Raw genomic sequence first — 17502 nt, 5'->3', positions numbered from 1 at the left:
ATTTTAGTCACGTCATGGTTGGAGGGAGGTTTGGGCAGCTAATTCGCGAGGATGTCTTGAAAAAAAAAAAAAAAAAAAAAAAACTCAAGGTCATGCGAACGCAGCAGCGGTTCTGAGTGACACACACACACACACACATACACACACAAACCCGCCGGGGATGCACACGCCGATTGTTTCAGTGCACCTGGTCCATTACAGAGCAGGATAGAGGGGACCGGGGGACCTGACGGTGTCAGTGTTTGTGTCAAAACAAAGGTGTTTGCATGTTAGTGTGTCTGTGCGAGTGTGTGTTTGTGCATGTGCGTTACATGTGTGTGCAAGCATTCGAGTGCAGGCGCCAAACATCTGCGGGAATGACGCACCTTCAGAAGCGGCACAACCTACAGAGCAGAGCAAACAACAAATGTATACTGACACAAAGTTCTCGCTCTCCAGCTTTTGCAATATATCTTATATCATATATCTCAAATCCTTTTTTTTCTCTCTTTTTTTTCTTTTTTTTCAATTTATTCTTGATGTTTACATGTTCACAACTTTGACGCCGCTACCCCACGTGCCTCCAAGGGATAAAAAAAGTTTTCCTGATCTGATCCACCACCCACGATAAAACGAGTAAAGTTTGATGACTTGCACAAAGCCAACTTTGTCGAGAAAAATTGTTTTATTCATTCATTCATTACTTATCTGCCTGTCCTACAATCAGGGATGCTTGGGTGTGGGGTGCACTCACCCATTTCCAGGTCGCCATGGAGACCTAAAACTATTCACCCTCTCATTCACTTGTCTTGGAAACTTAACGTTTCTAATGAACTCGCAGTTTTTTTGAACTTTGTAATGCATGAATGAAAAGCAAATTAAAAGGGGGTTTGAATTGCTGAAAGCATGATAGTAACAGAGACATTTTCAGACTGTAAATTAAAAAGTTTTTATGCATTTGTTGGCTGCGAGCCGCCTCCAGGGCCGAAACGTGGTAACCATGCCTGTATCAAACTTTTTACACGGACATGAAAACCCAGTTGGAGGAATCGGTTCTGGACAACTTCCTAACTAATGCAGTCATGAAAAGCGACAACATTGGAGAACTTTCATGCGAAATCAACAGGTCTATATAAACCTACATGGCCACACAATTTAGGTAGACTAAAACTCAAAAATAATGATAATAGACAGTCTTCCTGTCGAAAGCACTGCGGGTTTTTTTTTTTTTTTTTTCCCCAGAGGTTCCTCCCTCATCTTTGTGTTTTCGCTGTGCACAAATAAAGCCCGAGGAGTCCTGATGGAAGACGGCAAATAACCGCGGCGCTGCAATTCAGGCTGGGGGACCTTTGGTACATTTGTATTATCCCTTTTCTGTCCCGCTATTTGTTTTCAGTGCGCCGAAACCAAACAGTTGAAAGATAAATCAACTGGGGTTGATCAGTAAGTGTGTCATCTGTGTCATGTGTAACTGGGAGGGTAAAAAAAAAAGAAAAAAGGACAACATTAGTTGTAAAATTCATGTCGCTCCAGAACAAGGGCCCACTGGTCCAATGAAGCAGACGAAGCGGCGATGAATGAAAAATACATGGCGCTCTTGAATTCAAAGTGCACGTGTGCTCTCCATTCAATGGCTGATGACTTGGCTATGCTAAACAACCCGGCCCGCCGTGCACGGAGCGCCTCCCGCAGGCCAAACGGGTCACTGACGCGTGTAGAAATCTGATTGGGTTCTGCCGCTCCACCTGACCTCCGGCTCTCCCCGGGTATCTACCAGCAACTATTCACCTTCTGAGGGTTCATTTATACCGATCTTGTTATTTGCATGAACAACTCATTTATTCATTCATTATCTATACCGCTTATCCTGCGCTCAGGGTCAGGGGGGGGAGCTGGAGCCTATCCAAGCCATCATTGGGCGAGAAGCGAGGTTCGGGCCGGATCGGTCGATGGCGGGGCCAGACATAAAACCGTTCCCTCTCGTTCGCATTTCTTAGGAATTTGGGGTCTTCGGTGAGCCTCCGGCATTTTCAGAATGAGAATTATTTCTTGGATTGCGGAAGGAAATCCGCGCAGACACGGGGTGAACGTGCAGACTCAGAAAGGCTTCCCCGGTCGGAGCCCGGTCGGAAGCTCCAGCCACGGCGCCACGGCGCCGCCCTGTGTGAAAACCGGCTAAGACAATTTGACTGAATCGCCACACATGGCAGACTCTCCAGATTGTCTTTCCTGCTTCTGGAAATCCAACTTGTTTTCCTTTTTATTTTTGAACGAAACCGCTTGAAAAAGCGGTCGCGTTCAGGTCAACGTTCCCGGGAACCTGCACCGAAACCTCTCGGCCATGAAGGCAAATGAGACAAGTAAACACGGTACGGCTTCAGCGAAACACCTCCGGCTTTAACAACGTTTCCCCGACATCCCCAAACGGGTACCTAAGACCTCCTCGGCAGCCACCGGAAGCGAGGCGGTACGGAACAGCGGGAACTGTGAGGAGTTATTCCGCGGCCTCTTGTGTGCTGAAGCCGGCTAGATGGATAGTTGGAGTGAAAAAAAAAAAGAAAAGAAAAGGTCTTGAGGGAAATTGAGTATACAAGATGCATCATGCCGGTGGAGAGGAATTCATAAACACGCTCGCAGATAGACACGTACTGGTGGAGAATTCCTAATGAGCAGAGACCTCGCAGGGGACACGGGGGGCAGAGACGGTATCGGAAAAAGGGAGGAGTTGATGGAAATACACAGACAGAGGGAGAACAAGAGCGACACACATCTATCCGCTTCACGCCCGGTGAGTGTGGCACGGTGGGCGGATGAATATTTAAAGTTCGGGTTTTTAGCGGGCGGTTGAAAGTGAAAATCCCGCGCCTGCCTCTGAGTTTGAGCATGCACGCACACACTCACAATCACACACACTGTTTAGGCACGGTGTGCGGATCATGCGCGTGCCCGGGGTGATCTCGTCGCCTTGCCAAGAGGGGCTTGAACCGCCAAGGTTGCCATGGCGTCGCTCAGTCAAAAACACATGAGACTTTCTCAGTGTGTGTGTGTGTGTGTGTTTGAAACAGCAAAGCAGGGTGTGACTCCATGTCCTGAAGTGAAGTGGATTAAAGTGTCAAGATGACTTGCCCAGCTTGTGTGTGTGTGTGTGTGTGCGCCCATATGTGTGTGTACATGTTCTGTGTGATTGAGAGTGTGTAATGTGAATGTGAATATAGGCAGCGCACCTCGGGATTCCTTTGTAAATCTCCTTTCCCGTGGCATGAATCGATGACTTGTTCCAGGCCTGAGCCAAGATCCTGGCTCTCCGCTATCCGCCCGCCGCGCTCGGCACAGGAAGCCACGCGTCAGATGAAGCAACGGAAAATGGCGGCGACGGCACGGATTGTATTAATCAGGACGGGTGGCCGTTCGCTGATTTGCAGATGCCGTTCGGCAGGTGGTCTTACACCGTCGAGAAAATCGGCGTCGTTCGCTGCCGCTCGTTCTGGCATCACGTGCCCTCGATGATCTCATTCTTTAAATTTTCTTTTTCGGACATTTACCGAAAAGGGATTTACATAAGCGGTTCATTTTCAATCTGATGTCAATCTGAATCAGTCGCCATAAATCTTCACGGTGAGAGACAAAAAGGAGCCACGCGAGCCAAGGCGCATCAGGAGAGGGGGAAGCAGGCAGGGTGCTCAAATTAGCTATTGGTCAGGGGTCAGATGGACATTTAATCTAGCCAATCAGCTTCCTAATTACACAAGTGCTGCCAGAATGGTGTATTCTATGCATGTTCAGTATGTATGTATGTGATTGCGTGTGTGCATGTGTGTGTGTGTGTGTGTAGCTGGCTAGTGTTGCGTGTAGAGGTCTTGTTGTAGCAAAATGAACATCTGGCCCTGATATTGGTTCCATGTGTGAACACACACACATATGCACGTCTCAAAGCGCAAACACACACACGAGGCACACAAGTGTGTACACGGACACACACAGTCACAGGCGCGCGCACGCACACACACACACACACACACAGTCATACAGCCTGCTCCCGCCTTACACACAAAGAAAGAGAGAAAGAGAGAAAAATGCAGAGAAACACAGAGGGAGTGAAGAACTGAATGTGCAAACCATGGCGGGCGCGCGCACACACACCACACACACACACACACACACACACACACACACACACACACACACACACACACACACACACACACAATTCCAGTAGTGTATGCTTAAGTTGATTGTAACAGTAATTGATGTAAACGTCTAAATTACAGCTAGGAGCTAAAATAACCACTGTGTTTTACTGTTGCTATGTCAACATGATGAAAAACACCTGGTTGGTTCGCTGGCGACGGGGGTGGAACATCTGTGTCACGGACGCCCCGTTGAACCAATGGAGAGCCCTCGTGCATAAGCGGCATGTGTCTAAACCAATGAAAGGCTCAGGGAGAAGAAGAGATATGTAACAAGACTGAATGTTTGTCTCCAGTCAAACTCATTATATCAGGTTTAATGACATTCTTGGATGTAAATGGCTGCAGTAACAGTCTCCACACACAGGAATACAGTTCCACTAGAAGTGCACGCACACACACACACACACATTCACACAAACACACACACACACACTTGAAGCTGGTGTAGGACCGACTCTTATATCTGTAATGTTTTTGTTTTTCTCCCCTCCTGCCTTGATGCCAGGTTAGCTTGCCGTCTCCTCCACGCCACGGTGGAAATAACACAGGAGAGTCTTTCCGGGACGCCGGCAGGTCCCGGGAGTTACTGCTCTCCACGCCGCCGCTGCCGCCGCTGCCGCCGCTGCCGCCGCTGCCGCCGCCTCCTTACAGGGGAGGTCGGACCATGGGGTCAACTGCTCGGCGGCACCCCATGAAGCGAGCGGCGATTCCGTGTCTTGCTCGAAGACGCTTCGGACAGGGGGACGAAACACTAACATTTCTAGCTGAAAAATAAATCCCCCTTACGGGGCCGGCCGCCAGGAGCACATATACGAAAAAAAAATAAAAAAATAAAAAATACACACCGGTAAATCCAAGGATTTTAAAGTCAATTTAAAGCACTTCTCTGTGACTGATGATGGACTTTTACACTTTTGGAAGCGGAATACTGTGGTTAAAAAATAAACAAATAAGTATTCCTCATGCATGGTGAGAGGGGGCAGTCCCATTGTAATTTTGTCTTTTTTTTTTTCGAACCCTTGTCGGAATCGGTCACCCAACCCCGTCCTGAAAAGAGGATTAGCATCCAAACACAAGCAAATAAGCCATTTTCTTGATGTGAGTTAGTCCAAAGCGGCTGGATGTGTTGTCAGCTGCGATGTGTGTGTGCGAGCGTGGCATGTGTGGAACAGCCAGGACGTCTCTACATGTGGTTGAAATGTTGTAATTTGTTTTTCAAGCCAAATGTAATATTCCGAGCAGACAATGTGGCTGCTGTGGACTGTCACAGAGCATAAAGCCACACACGGGTCATAACAGTGACACACACACGCATGTACACACACTCACACACACACACACACACGGTTGTCGGCTGGTATTTTCACAGACGCGCACACACACACACACACACACACACACACACACAGGCAGGTTAAAAATGACGGTAAAACAGGTCGTCTGATTATGTTTCTGTTACACTAAACACAGCCTGGATTTTATACACTTGGAATATTACCCTGCGCGCACACACACACACACACATATGCACGTGCATGAGGTACCACACACACAGGCGCTCGCTTTTCTTTTCGCTTCCTAGCGTAGCTGTGTTTATTTGAATGTGTAGCATGGGAAATGTGACGGCTACGCAAACAAACTGAACAGGCCCAGAACAGACATCTTTGTCTAAAAGTGTGCGTGCATACGTGTGTGTGCGTGTGTGTGTGTGTGTATGTCTTCGGGACAGTGAGAGACAGGGAGCAGTATGGTGAATGTCACAATGTCTTTCCTTTTCCGACGCGTTTCAAAAGCCGCTCAGTGACCTGAAATTAGAGCCCGTCTGGTTTTATCTGACCCACAAGAGACTTAATGTGGTGCTTTTGGATCGTACCAACTGTCACAAATCTAAAGTGCCACCACCGGCAGTGACGCACTGACCTTTGCCCAAATAAAGGGGACATTTGGTATGATCCGTATGTAAACGTCTTCCGGTAAACCGCTGCACCGACGACGGGCCACGTGGCTTCAACACACAGTGTCAAATGTTCAAATCTATCATCTCCCACGCTCTCGGGGTGGAAAATCATCGTTGCGATGTTGCGTTCACGCTCCGTGAGCGCGGGCGCCGTCCCGCCTGTCACAGCCATTCCCGGCACAGAACACGGAAAACACACGTTTCTGCAATATGGTTAAGTGCACCGACCTCTTCGCAGGAGTGTTTTTTTTTTTTTCTTTTTTTAATTTGGGTAAAATCAGCAATTCCTAAACCGGATAGTCCCACGGAGATGTCCCCTGACTACTAATCATGTTCCCTGGATGCAGTGGAGACATTTTTGGTACAGATCGGGAGGAAAATTCACATCATAACCCCCCCTTTCTTTTCTGAAAATGGAGTGAAAAAAAATTTCCATCCAACCTTAAATATTGCATAAGTCACACAATATTTCAATGTATTTATTTTCTCTCTTCTCTGGCAGGCCCGCAATTACTGTATATACTGGATATACACTATAATCTGCAAAGTCTCCACATTGAACAGCGATTGGCATGAAGTGAAGAGATAGATGTCGGAGAAAAAAAAAAAAAGGGGAAGTAATTAAACATGTGGGTTTTACGGCACGCAGCTCGACTCTCGCAGGGATGTTGAGTCAACAAAGGGAAAAGCGAGTTGTTCTCAGAAAACTACAAACACAATTAAAAGCTGCGTGGAGGAAACCTCGGGTTTTTGTTTACATAAAACGTGTAACAACGGAAGGACTACGAAACAGAAGAACTACACGGAGAGTCAGGTAAGTTTAAAAGCTCGCAAAGGTTTAGATCCCTAAAGAAATACAGTGACATGCAAATAGAAAGACACACACACACACATGTATACACACACAGACAGACGTACACCACACACAACCGAGCGTAAGCTTTCTAATTTCCTGTAGCGGATATAAAAGGATGTTATATCATCAGAACGGAAAATAAGTTAAATTTGTGCTTTAATTTCCTTACAGAACACACACAAATGTACACAGAGGCGGAATGCAGACTCTGAAAAACGCGTGAGTGCGGACGTGCGCGCGCGTCTTAAACATAATTAGCTCCGTCAGGCAGAAATGTAAACGAGAGAAACTTTAATGAAACTCTTCGCTGATCTGCCGAAAGCACACATTACCGTTTATCCCCCTCACTTCGTTTGTCGGTTTTTATTTTCTTGTCTGTTTTTTGGCTCAAGTAAAACGGAACTTCACGCCTGGGACTTCTGAATCCCCCGAGGGTTTAGTTTTGCGTTTAAAGCGTAAAACGACGGCGGTTGCACGGAGGTTGTGAGATCGACTGCGCCATTCCTATCTCGCAGCTGCTCCATTTCATTTTGCCCTCAAGGCTTATTTATGCTCGAGTTATGCGGGCAAACAGGTACGTCAATTTCTGACATTGTCAAACGTCACTGCCTGCATACTTTCCACGCGTTGCTGAGGTCACTAAGCAATACATCCACTAGAGGGCGGTGCAGAGTTCAGCGTTCACTTCGGTTGCAGCGTCGCTCTGGGTCGACCAATATTAGCGGATGCTAAAAGACAAATCTTCCATGGATGTACTTGACTAAGAAAAGAACCTGGAAAATTATTACCGGTGAGGGCATTTGGACAGATGAGACAAATGAAAAGGCCAGACTGAGATGGCGTCTCCACGCGACATGACAAATCACAATGAGAGACAAAGTCGGTGGCGATGGTGAGCGGCGAATATACTCCTCCTTTACCAGATGTGAAAAAAAAGTACGTTTTCCTTCTGCGGCAGAAGTGGAAGACCTTGAGGCCGGCGGGCGGCAGAGAGGAGGGAAGGTAAGAAGATAAGGAAACTGCTGCATACAGAGATGTAATATCAGCTGAAATATCTCTTCGTCGCACAATTGTCCCTTTACTTGCGCCCCTCACTTGTTCAAAAGCATCTCTCCATCATCGCCTCCCACTCCTTCTTCGGGCCTCAGCGCTCCTCACCACAAAGATAAAAAAAAATGTACTGCACTCCTCATGCAATTCAGGCTCCGCCCTGTTCTTTTATGCCAAAGGCCTTATTGAAATTGCATAAGTGTGTATGCGTGTGTGTGTGTGTGTGTGTGAGAGTGGGATGAGCCAAATGACACACACAGCCCTCGAGAACCAACGGCTGCATGTATCACTTTTATCGGCTGCTCGAGGAGGAATGCAAACGAGGGCGGCAGATGAATAAAGAAATCAAATAATTACTGCGGCGGATTTAAATCTCATTAGCCGCGTCCGCCGCCCGGCGCGCATGTTAAAACCCCATCCGCTCCCCGAAGGCGGAACCGGGACCTGTTGCGCGGTCGATCCTGCTCGCGCTCCATTTGGTTACGCCGGCCGCCTCGCGGTAAAGATCCTCGGAGGACACAGACGGGACCCAGTTCAACAGCGAACTCAACGGCGGTCGAATCATAATAAAAATAATAATAACACTTCAAACTAATATCGCTGTTGCAAATAATAACAGCGGGGTTAGAATGAGATAAAACCGCGAAAACGAGTGGGTGGCGAGCTGACCTTTCTCAAACATGACCTTAGAGGCTTATCAACTGTCACGTTCGTTTCCCTGGGCCGTCTTTCCTGTTGGACGATCACAAGCGCTCTATATCGCTGAGATTATCATCAGCCACCCGAATCCCTCACTCGATGTTTCAGACCGCGGCCGACTCGCTTCCCCGCCGAGGAAAAGAGACGTATTTCAGTGAAAGCGCGAACGTCCCGTGGGTCGCGGGGGGGGGGGGGGTTTGGGTGAGCGTCTGGCGGCGACTCGCCGCTGCCCCCGGAGGAATCGAGGGGGAACTGCAAGTCGAGAGGGGACCGATGCGTCTGGATGCAATCATGAGACACGGCTGTTTATTTTATAAAGTCCGTGTAACATTTCGAAAATGAGAAAAACATCTATGAAAATGTCACGGTTGATACTGCAGTGTCGGGAGGGAGTGAAATAAAAATTCCGGAGCTCCCCGCCCCCGACCCCCCCCCCCCCCCCCCTTCCCTCGGTCCCTTCGAACGTGCATCGTCCCCCCACCATTTTTAATGAAAAGAGGCTGACACCACACACACACACACACACACACACACACACACACATGAAAGCATAGCTGACTTTACTGGAGTGACTCGCCTGAGAAGGTTTTTTTTTTTTTTGCTGAACAAAACAAAAATCACATGACTCAAATGTGACTAAGGCGCATCATTTTATTTTAATCTGTTTTGTTTTGGGTTTTTTTTAGGCGAAAAGCTAGATCACGGTCGGCCGCCATAAATGAACACGGCGCGTACGTGTGCGCGGTTCCTAACGTGTCGGCACACGGAAACGGAAAATAAATATCGTGCCGCAAGTCGAAAAAAAGAAAGATGGCGGAGAGGGCCCATATATTAAGGAACTATTAAAGTAATAAGTCATGTTCTGTTTCCTCCCTCTAATAAATCCTTAAATGGATTGTCTCTTCACTCGCTCTCTCTCGCTCTCGACCTCCATTTCTCTTCTCACCTTCACACACACACACACACACACACGAAGAAATGTTGATCCACCAAGAGCCATTCATTAAACTCTGGATAAATAGCGAAACTGGAATCTAATTGCGGCACAAACACCAGAGGTTAGAATCGCCAAGCATTTCGTTTCGACTGGAAAATAGTACTTTTGACTGGGAGTCCTGAGCTGTGATTTATGTGATGTTTTTTTGAGAAAAAAAAAAAAAAAACACTGCATCATTGAAGTGATGATTTTCAGACGATAATGCGGGAGGAGGAGGAGGAGGAGGGAGATTTCCCCGACTTTTATCATCTTCGTAAGGGAGGATTGAATCTGCTGAGTGAAACGCCGTCCGTGTCATGTGATGAGTCCCAAAGATGGCGCTCGTTTTTTTTCCCGTGTTGTGTGTAGTTTTATGGCTCGAAACGGTAAAAGCGAAACCTTGCTCTCAGGGGTTAACCGCTCGGCAACACTCTGGCCTCCATCCGACTCCATCTTCTCCTCATCTAGAATTTTCTTTGCTTTCTCTCACGCATGCACGCTCTCTCTCTCTCTCCTCCTCTTCCTCCCGCTGCTTCGTCTCACCCACTCGTTCGCCGCCCCACCCAAGATAATGAGTAAACCTCTCGCAGACACACCCTGCCCGCCCGGCCAAGTTACTGCCAACACCTCGCGCGCACACGCACGCACGTACATTCGACAAGGCGGCCTTCAGGCTCGCCCCCGCCCCATTATGCCCCACACACACACACACACACACACACACACACACACACACAGGATTTCAGGCTATTCTGATCTAATGCAATCATGGCCAATGAGCTCTGTGGCGATGGCAAACCACAATCCGTCCCTGCCAGTCCATGACATCACCATCGCGGGCCGCAAAGTAGGGTGAGGGCACTGACTGACAGGTGGTTACCGTGGGAACTGTCAAGTTTGCCTCCCGTTGCCATGGAGGCGTGCAAGTTTCTCAGGGCTGTCAGTTAAAATTCAATTGAAAAAAAAAAAAAAGGTAAAAAAAATTACTGTTAAAAGGGGGGGGGGGACTGGCGTCATGGAGCCGTGCACACACATGTTTGCAATGCTATGAGAGAGACACAGACACACACACACACACACAACCGAGTGGGACACACACACACACACTGAATAAGTATACCGAAACTCCGGGATTATGGATTTCACTGCTGCCGCTCGCCACATGAGGTCTAATCTTCTGATTCGATTCAAAGAAAGCCAACGGAGGTGTATTAATGACAGCAAAGTGGCGTTTCAGGCTCTCAGCGGGCCGAAAGTCTCAATGAGAAAGGAGAAGACGAGCGGGATGTAAATAGGAACGGACAATTCGTCGAAATAAATAACAAAATTGGATAAAAAAATAAATAAATAAATAAACAGACCAAGGGAATGATGGCGTTCTCATTATTCAGCCTTTTAAAAGAACGCTGATGAAAACAGCGACTAAAACTGTTTTTTCACGGACGAAAGCCGAGATTAATAACGTAAGAATTAAAAATAAAAAGACAGCGGTTGTGATTTTGTCATGTGCAAAAGGAATCAGCGGTCTGGCCGGCGTGTGGGTCTAAAAATGGGACTTCTGGCGGCATCCAAGCGACATGTTTGCCACAGAAGGGGGCCGTCTTTGTTTCAAGTCGGCGGCGGTCGACTCGGCCCGACTGGCCGGCCGGTCGGATGGGTTTTTGTGACCCGGTGATCTAATCTCGAAACCGTCCGCGCGTCGAGTAACCGGCGTCCTGGATTTACGGAATAGTGTTTGCGGGAAAAGACAGAGGAAGTAGAAAAACGGGGAGGAAATCAAAAATAAGGAGGGTGCGTGGATGTTCCACCTTACCCGTAGCAGCGATTGGGACTCCTCTTTCGCAGCGCCTCCTTTCCCCTCCTGCACGCCTCCCCCTCCGCTCCCTCCTCCTCCCACGTAATGCTGGGGTCCCAATTGGCCGGCTTTCTCGCCGCCACCTCCGCCGGCGGCGTTCCCTCCTTGCCTCCCGCCGCCGTACAGCTTGGCGTCTCCCAAAAACGACTTGGTGTCCCCCAGGTAAACCATGCCGGGCGAGGCTACGCCCCTTTTCTGCTGCGAAGCCTCGTGGCCGGCTGAAACGAACGGCATTGAGAGGGGAGAAGGGAAAACGGCGGGGCTCCCACCTCCCGCCGCTCTGTCGGGCCCCATTCTCTCCTTGGGCACCCACAGGAGCCCGTGGGCCTGTTCGCCCCCTCTTTCTCCCACGCCTCTCGCCTCCCCCAGAATCCAGCCTTTCTCCCGCTCCCTCTCTTTCTCCTCGCCACCTTCGCTTTTCACCAACCCTCCCGTCTCTTCTCGGCCTCCCTCCGCCAGCCGGCCCTCCGGCGGCGCCAGGGAGTAGAGGAGGCGGAGGTCCCCTTTGCTTTCTTCTTTGATGGCCAACGTGGACGGGGCGGAGCAGCCGTTGGCCGAGAGCGTCAGCGACGGCGTGAGCGAGGCGGGCAGGGAGGTGGTCGACAGCGAACCCAAGGCGGGGGACGAGTCGTGGCAGTGGACCGAGTTGAAGTGGTCCAGGAGGGCCGACGAATCGGGCGCGGTGAAGTCGCAGCGTCGGCAGCGGCAACACGCGTGGACACGCCTGCGGGGGGGGAAGAGCGGGTTATCGAATTAAAATGAATATCCACGTGCATCCAAAGGTCAGGGGGGGGCGTTTCTGGAAAAACAAAAATGGCCGACCGGATGCCTCCTGAAAGGTGAAGCCGCCGCCGCAACTTTGAAGAGCATCTCTGGAAAAAAACAAAGAATGCAGCGGCACACGTTGTACCTAGCAGACATAAACGTCTCCAGATGCTGCGCAGAAAAAAAAAAACAAAAAAAAAAAAAAAACAGTGGCCTCTCTGTTTGTCATCTCACACACACACACACACACACAGACACACATCGATTCAATCCAGGCTGATTTCTCCTTTGTAGCCCATCTCCCACACACACACACTCCATGCTATTTTCCCATCATTCATTCTGTACATGCACTGATCCAATCCACTTTCGCTCTAAACGCTGTCAACAGCTACATCCGTCTTAAATGCTTCCAATCAGACCCCCTCTCTTGGAGAATAGGACAAAATGTATTCATACAATTCAGAAATTGAGCTCCAGAATAAATCAGTCTTCAATTCAAATGTTGGGGGCATCTTTTAGTTAAAGCACTTTTCGAATTGTACTAAATGTGACCTGCTACTGGTGCGGCTTTGAAAGCGTGTCTATTTATGTATATTTGAACAGCACAGGGTCGGCTACCCGCCGCCCGTTCCGGTGCCAGACTTCTTACCCGACCGCCATCTCGCCTCCGATAACAAATCCGTTCGGAATCGAGGGTCAAAGAGCACCCCGGCGGCGGGAGGGAGGAAAGAGACGACCCCACACCCGTCTCCGAGTTCCTCCGAAAGCCGGTTTTCTTCACCAAGCGTTCGCTGCTCATAGCTGGGCCTGAGACACCTTCACACTAAAATGGAATTGGGAATGTTCAAAGACTTCCCGGAAAAGAGGCCTTTGCAAGGAGTCGGTATCAATTCTGTTCTAACGCGGTTCGAAAATAAGAAGCTTTGAAGGTTTTAATGCTCACACACGCCTTCGTGAATCAATAAGCAAATAGGCCGGGGGCCGGTTACCTGCTAACCAGATGAAGCTTCATCCCGGATCAATTTGACCTGGTAAATGGCGTCTCTTCATCTGGGTTTAAGGTTCCGCCCGGTGCGGGTTCACCTTTATTTGGGAAAAGCACCCCCAATTGGAAGAGATGCTGTAAAAAGGGCTTTGAAACCAAAAACATGAACTTTTAACACTAGCTGCTGACATCCAATCACGATGAAGACGCGGGAGGGGATATTTTGGGACTGATGGTTTTGTTTCAGTCTGCAAGCGTTTCTTTAAATAATCTCTTCCTTTGTTCCACGCGGTCGGTGATTAAATCTCAAAGTTCGTCCTCTGAAACGAGTCTTCGGACTCCTTTGTGTTTGCTTGAATTAAGCGGCGGCGTGAAACTTCCCGGCTTTCGTTTCAGCTCTTATTTGATTTGAGCTTCAAGATTTTCAGAACTCAGATTCTGCCGCCGACGTGGACGGACTGCGGAACAGCCGCCTCACGCCATCCGTCCACGTCGGCGGCAGAATCTGAGTTCTGAAAATCTTGAAGCTCAAATCAAATAAGAGCTCCTCTTTCTCTTTGACCCTCCCTACCTTTCTCTTATTAAAGAGCCGGGTAGGTTTTCAGTGCCATCTGTATGTCTGTCTGTCCATTAGCAGAGCTGCTCGAAAAAAAAAAAAAAAAAAAGACTGGGTCAGATTTCAAGAGATTTGATTGGATGGGAGCACAGTCCCCGGGATGAACGTATTTAGTTTAACTGATTTATGAATCGGAAGCATAAAGTTGAATTATTTAATATCTCATCTTCCCACCGCGCTGCCCGGCGGGGGATTTGTTCAACATCTGTCCTTGAAACACAAACATTTACCCATTTTTTTTTCTGTCTGAAGACAGTTCGGGTCGGTCATCTACTTTCCCGAGCGCTGATTAATGATTTCATTAATTAGCCGGAGCCGCAGGGGGGTTGCTTGTGCTGATTGTGCAATCGGACTCGGTAACTCCACATAGACACAATCCGGTGATTTTAAAAAGAGTGAGACGGGCGAAGAGAAATCCGTGTTGTGAACGTCTCAACGAAGGCTACTCGGCATTGGACGGCGTGTGGCGAAATTTAAAGTGCGGTTGACTTTGTTTATCAGGCGACCAAACACAGTCTCCTTTTCATATCTTGTTCCTGTCAACCAAGTCAGCGCAATCTGTAAAGAAGTATATATTCCCCGACTTACAGGTTTTTTGAGATACGAGCTGCCGCTCACTTTGAGATATGAGATGAGAGAATTCCGAGCGAACGGGATGAGCTTTTGACACCGACGCTGTCCGTGAGTTGGCATTTTAAATCACTGAAAACATGAGCGAGGCGCGCGTGTGGTCAACTTGTCCGTGATTTTATGGTGGATTCGGTGCGGCCAACGGTTCCCCAAGGGACGAGGCATCGGAAGAGTCATTCAAAGCCGGTCGCGGACGGTTTGATTTAACGATAAAGTGCAGCAAGTCCGCAAGTTACATTTAGCGAAGCATTAATTCTTGTCAAAATCTCACCATTCGGATGAGAGGTGAAACATCATCAAATTTGAGTTCAATTCGAACTGAAGAAGCATCGTCTTCAAGGGAAGAAAATCAAGTCCAGTTGCTACGAGAGGAAGATTTTGACAAGAATTAACCATTACCTGGATGACTGAGAACCTCCACAGTCAATTTGTAGCATTAAGTGTGTAGCCAGTTAGCATTTAGAGCATGAAATGAAAAACTCCCCCAACCTCCTCTGCTGATCTCCACGCTGGAATCTTCACCCAATCTCGAAGGATAATACCGTTAATAAAACCAATATATTCCTTCACATTTTCTGTTATGTTTTTTTTTTTTTATTTTTGATACATTTTTTATTATTTTTAAAGTATATTTTTCCTATATACAAACGTGGATTTTGGTATGCTTTTGGGGGGTCTGGAATTGATTAATTTCAGTTTAATTAAATTTGGAAATAAAATTTGACACAAGCAAATTGAGTTACGAGCTCAGTCGTGGAACAAATTAAACTTGTGTATTATATATATATATATATATATATATATGTATGTATGTATGCATATGTATATATATATATATATACATACCGTAAAATTCCGGCCTTTAAGCCACTACTTTTTTCACAAGCTTTTACAACAATGCAGCTAATTTATGGATTTATAGGGTAATTGCAGTAGCTTCCTTCCGCCAACACCGTCACAGTGGACAAATGAAACTGTTTCAGAAAAAAAGCGCTCAGATTTACAATAATTTTTGCACACACCCACATCATGAAAAAGACACGCAGAAATGGTTTTGATTGGAAGCGATTAGTCTGGATGTTTCAATGGGGAAACGTTCAGCTTACAGACGAGTGCGGCTTATTTATGTATAATTTCTTTTTTCTTTTAAAAATTCATAGGTGCGGCCAATATAAAGATGCATTTATAGTCCGTAATTTATCCTATACACATATATATATGGATGGACGGATGGATGGATGGATGGATGGATGGATGGATGGATGGATGGATGGATGGATGGATGGATGGATGGATGGATGGATGGATGGGCACGTAGGTAGGTGTTAGGTAGATAGGAGAATTAAAATAAAAAGATGGATATAAAGCAGGATGAAGGAATCAATGGACAGATTAACAGTCATTGACAGACCAATAGATAGATAGATGGATAGATAGATGGATAGATAGATAGATAGATAGATAGATAGATAGATAGATAGATAGATAGATAGATAGATAGATAGATAGATAGATAGATAGATAGATAGATAGATAGATAGATAGATAGATAGATAGATAGATAGATAGATGATACGCCGCTGACGAGGAGCACTTGTGGTTGAAACCACTGACAGTAAAACCTCCTCTTCAACTTAGCGGCAAAAAGCAGGACTGACGGACAGACTAAGAAGATTCAGAGCAGAGGTCTGGAGTGTTGTCGGATATGACCGTACGCGGTAAACATTTCCTGGATGATTAAGTATTTAAAAGAAAAGGAGAGAGAGAATTACAGGGGTTCGATCTCCAGTATAAGCGCAGCTTCCCCCGTCTCTGACTTCAGTGTGGAATTTCCGTACACACCGTTCTAAAATTACAGGAATATTGAGTCAGAGACTCTGAGTGGAATATTGACTCTTTCAGATATCTCTCGAGTGCGTCGATGCGAACACACTCACTGTCACATTCGGCACCGTTCGCTCAGCCAATGTATGAACGGGTGAATGAATGAACGAGACGAAATCACAGGTTTCAGAGAAGACGGCGAATCGAACGAGGCCGCTATAAGTGAGTGCGCTTTTAGGGGCTTTTGAAAACACACGCTTTATCCATTAACGCCTTTCACTCATTCCATCTTTTTCTTTTTCTAACTGAGGAGCATCCCCGGCCGGTGAATAGACCTCGGAGCCGAGACCCTCCGTAAAATAAAAACTCCATCTCACCTGTAGTGTCTGAAAATCTCCTCCTCCACTTCGGTGATGAAGTGACATTTGGTGCAGGCGTACTCCCTCTCGCCTCCTTCTCCTCGCGCCGCCTCCTTGTCGCCCCCGGCGGCGTCCTCCTCCGCCTTGACGTGGGGCGGCGCTCCTTTCAGGTTGATGAGCGTGTGGCAGCTTTCGTAGTGTTGCAGCAGCACGTCGATGTCGGTGGTGGCGAACGCGCACTGGTCGCACAAGTGCGTGACTCCTGGAAAAATTCGGGGGGAAAATATAACTCGCGTCTCAAATACGACCCGGATCGAAAAACCGGGAGGTCGGGATTCCGGGTACCTTGAGAAACGACGGGATGCGAGGGGTTCGAGGGGTGAAGGGTCGAGCCTGAGATCACGCCGGGGTCGCCTCTGGGATTGGGCGGGGTCACGCCGGGAGAGGTGGCGGTGACGTTCTTGGCGGCCATCGCGTCTTGCTGTTTGGTGGACTGCGGGAACTTGGAGCAGCATTTGGGACAGGTTGGCTTCCGGCAGGCGAACGGATGGGACACCTATCGCGGGGCCAAAGAGGACGCCGTTTAAAAAGACGGCTTCTTCCCGCCGCAGCGTCGTCATGTGGTTTCGGCACGCGTGATGTCAAAAAGATTTTTTTCAGCTGCACGGGGGGATGGGGAGGAAAAAAGGGGGAGCATCATTAGCTAAATGATGCCACCCCTCCGTTCTGGCCGGTGACCACCATCTTAGCATTCCTCG

At 47.9% G+C, this 17502-nt stretch overlaps 1 protein-coding gene across 1 annotated transcript in view; it reads right to left on the bottom strand.

Annotated features, from left to right (window-relative positions):
- trps1 (trichorhinophalangeal syndrome I) overlaps window positions 1–17502 on the bottom strand; it is a 106138-nt gene that overhangs the window by 34917 nt on the left and 53719 nt on the right. Inside the window, exons 7-9 of the mRNA XM_086178411.1 lie at window positions 17090–17300; window positions 16763–17006; window positions 11521–12286 (exon numbers count right to left, since the gene is read on the bottom strand). Coding sequence (XP_086034537.1) covers window positions 11521–12286; window positions 16763–17006; window positions 17090–17300 — 1221 coding nt within the window. The remainder of the gene's footprint in view (window positions 1–11520; window positions 12287–16762; window positions 17007–17089; window positions 17301–17502) is intronic.

This window comes from Fistularia commersonii, chromosome 30 (assembly GCF_037954325.1).
Source record: "Fistularia commersonii isolate RoL2024-O1a breed Wild chromosome 30, RoL_Fcom_v1.0, whole genome shotgun sequence".
In the NCBI taxonomy this organism is placed as follows: domain Eukaryota; kingdom Metazoa; phylum Chordata; class Actinopteri; order Syngnathiformes; family Fistulariidae; genus Fistularia; species Fistularia commersonii.
Note: the sequence above shows the minus strand (reverse complement) of the source record. Positions and strands in the feature narration are given on the sequence as shown.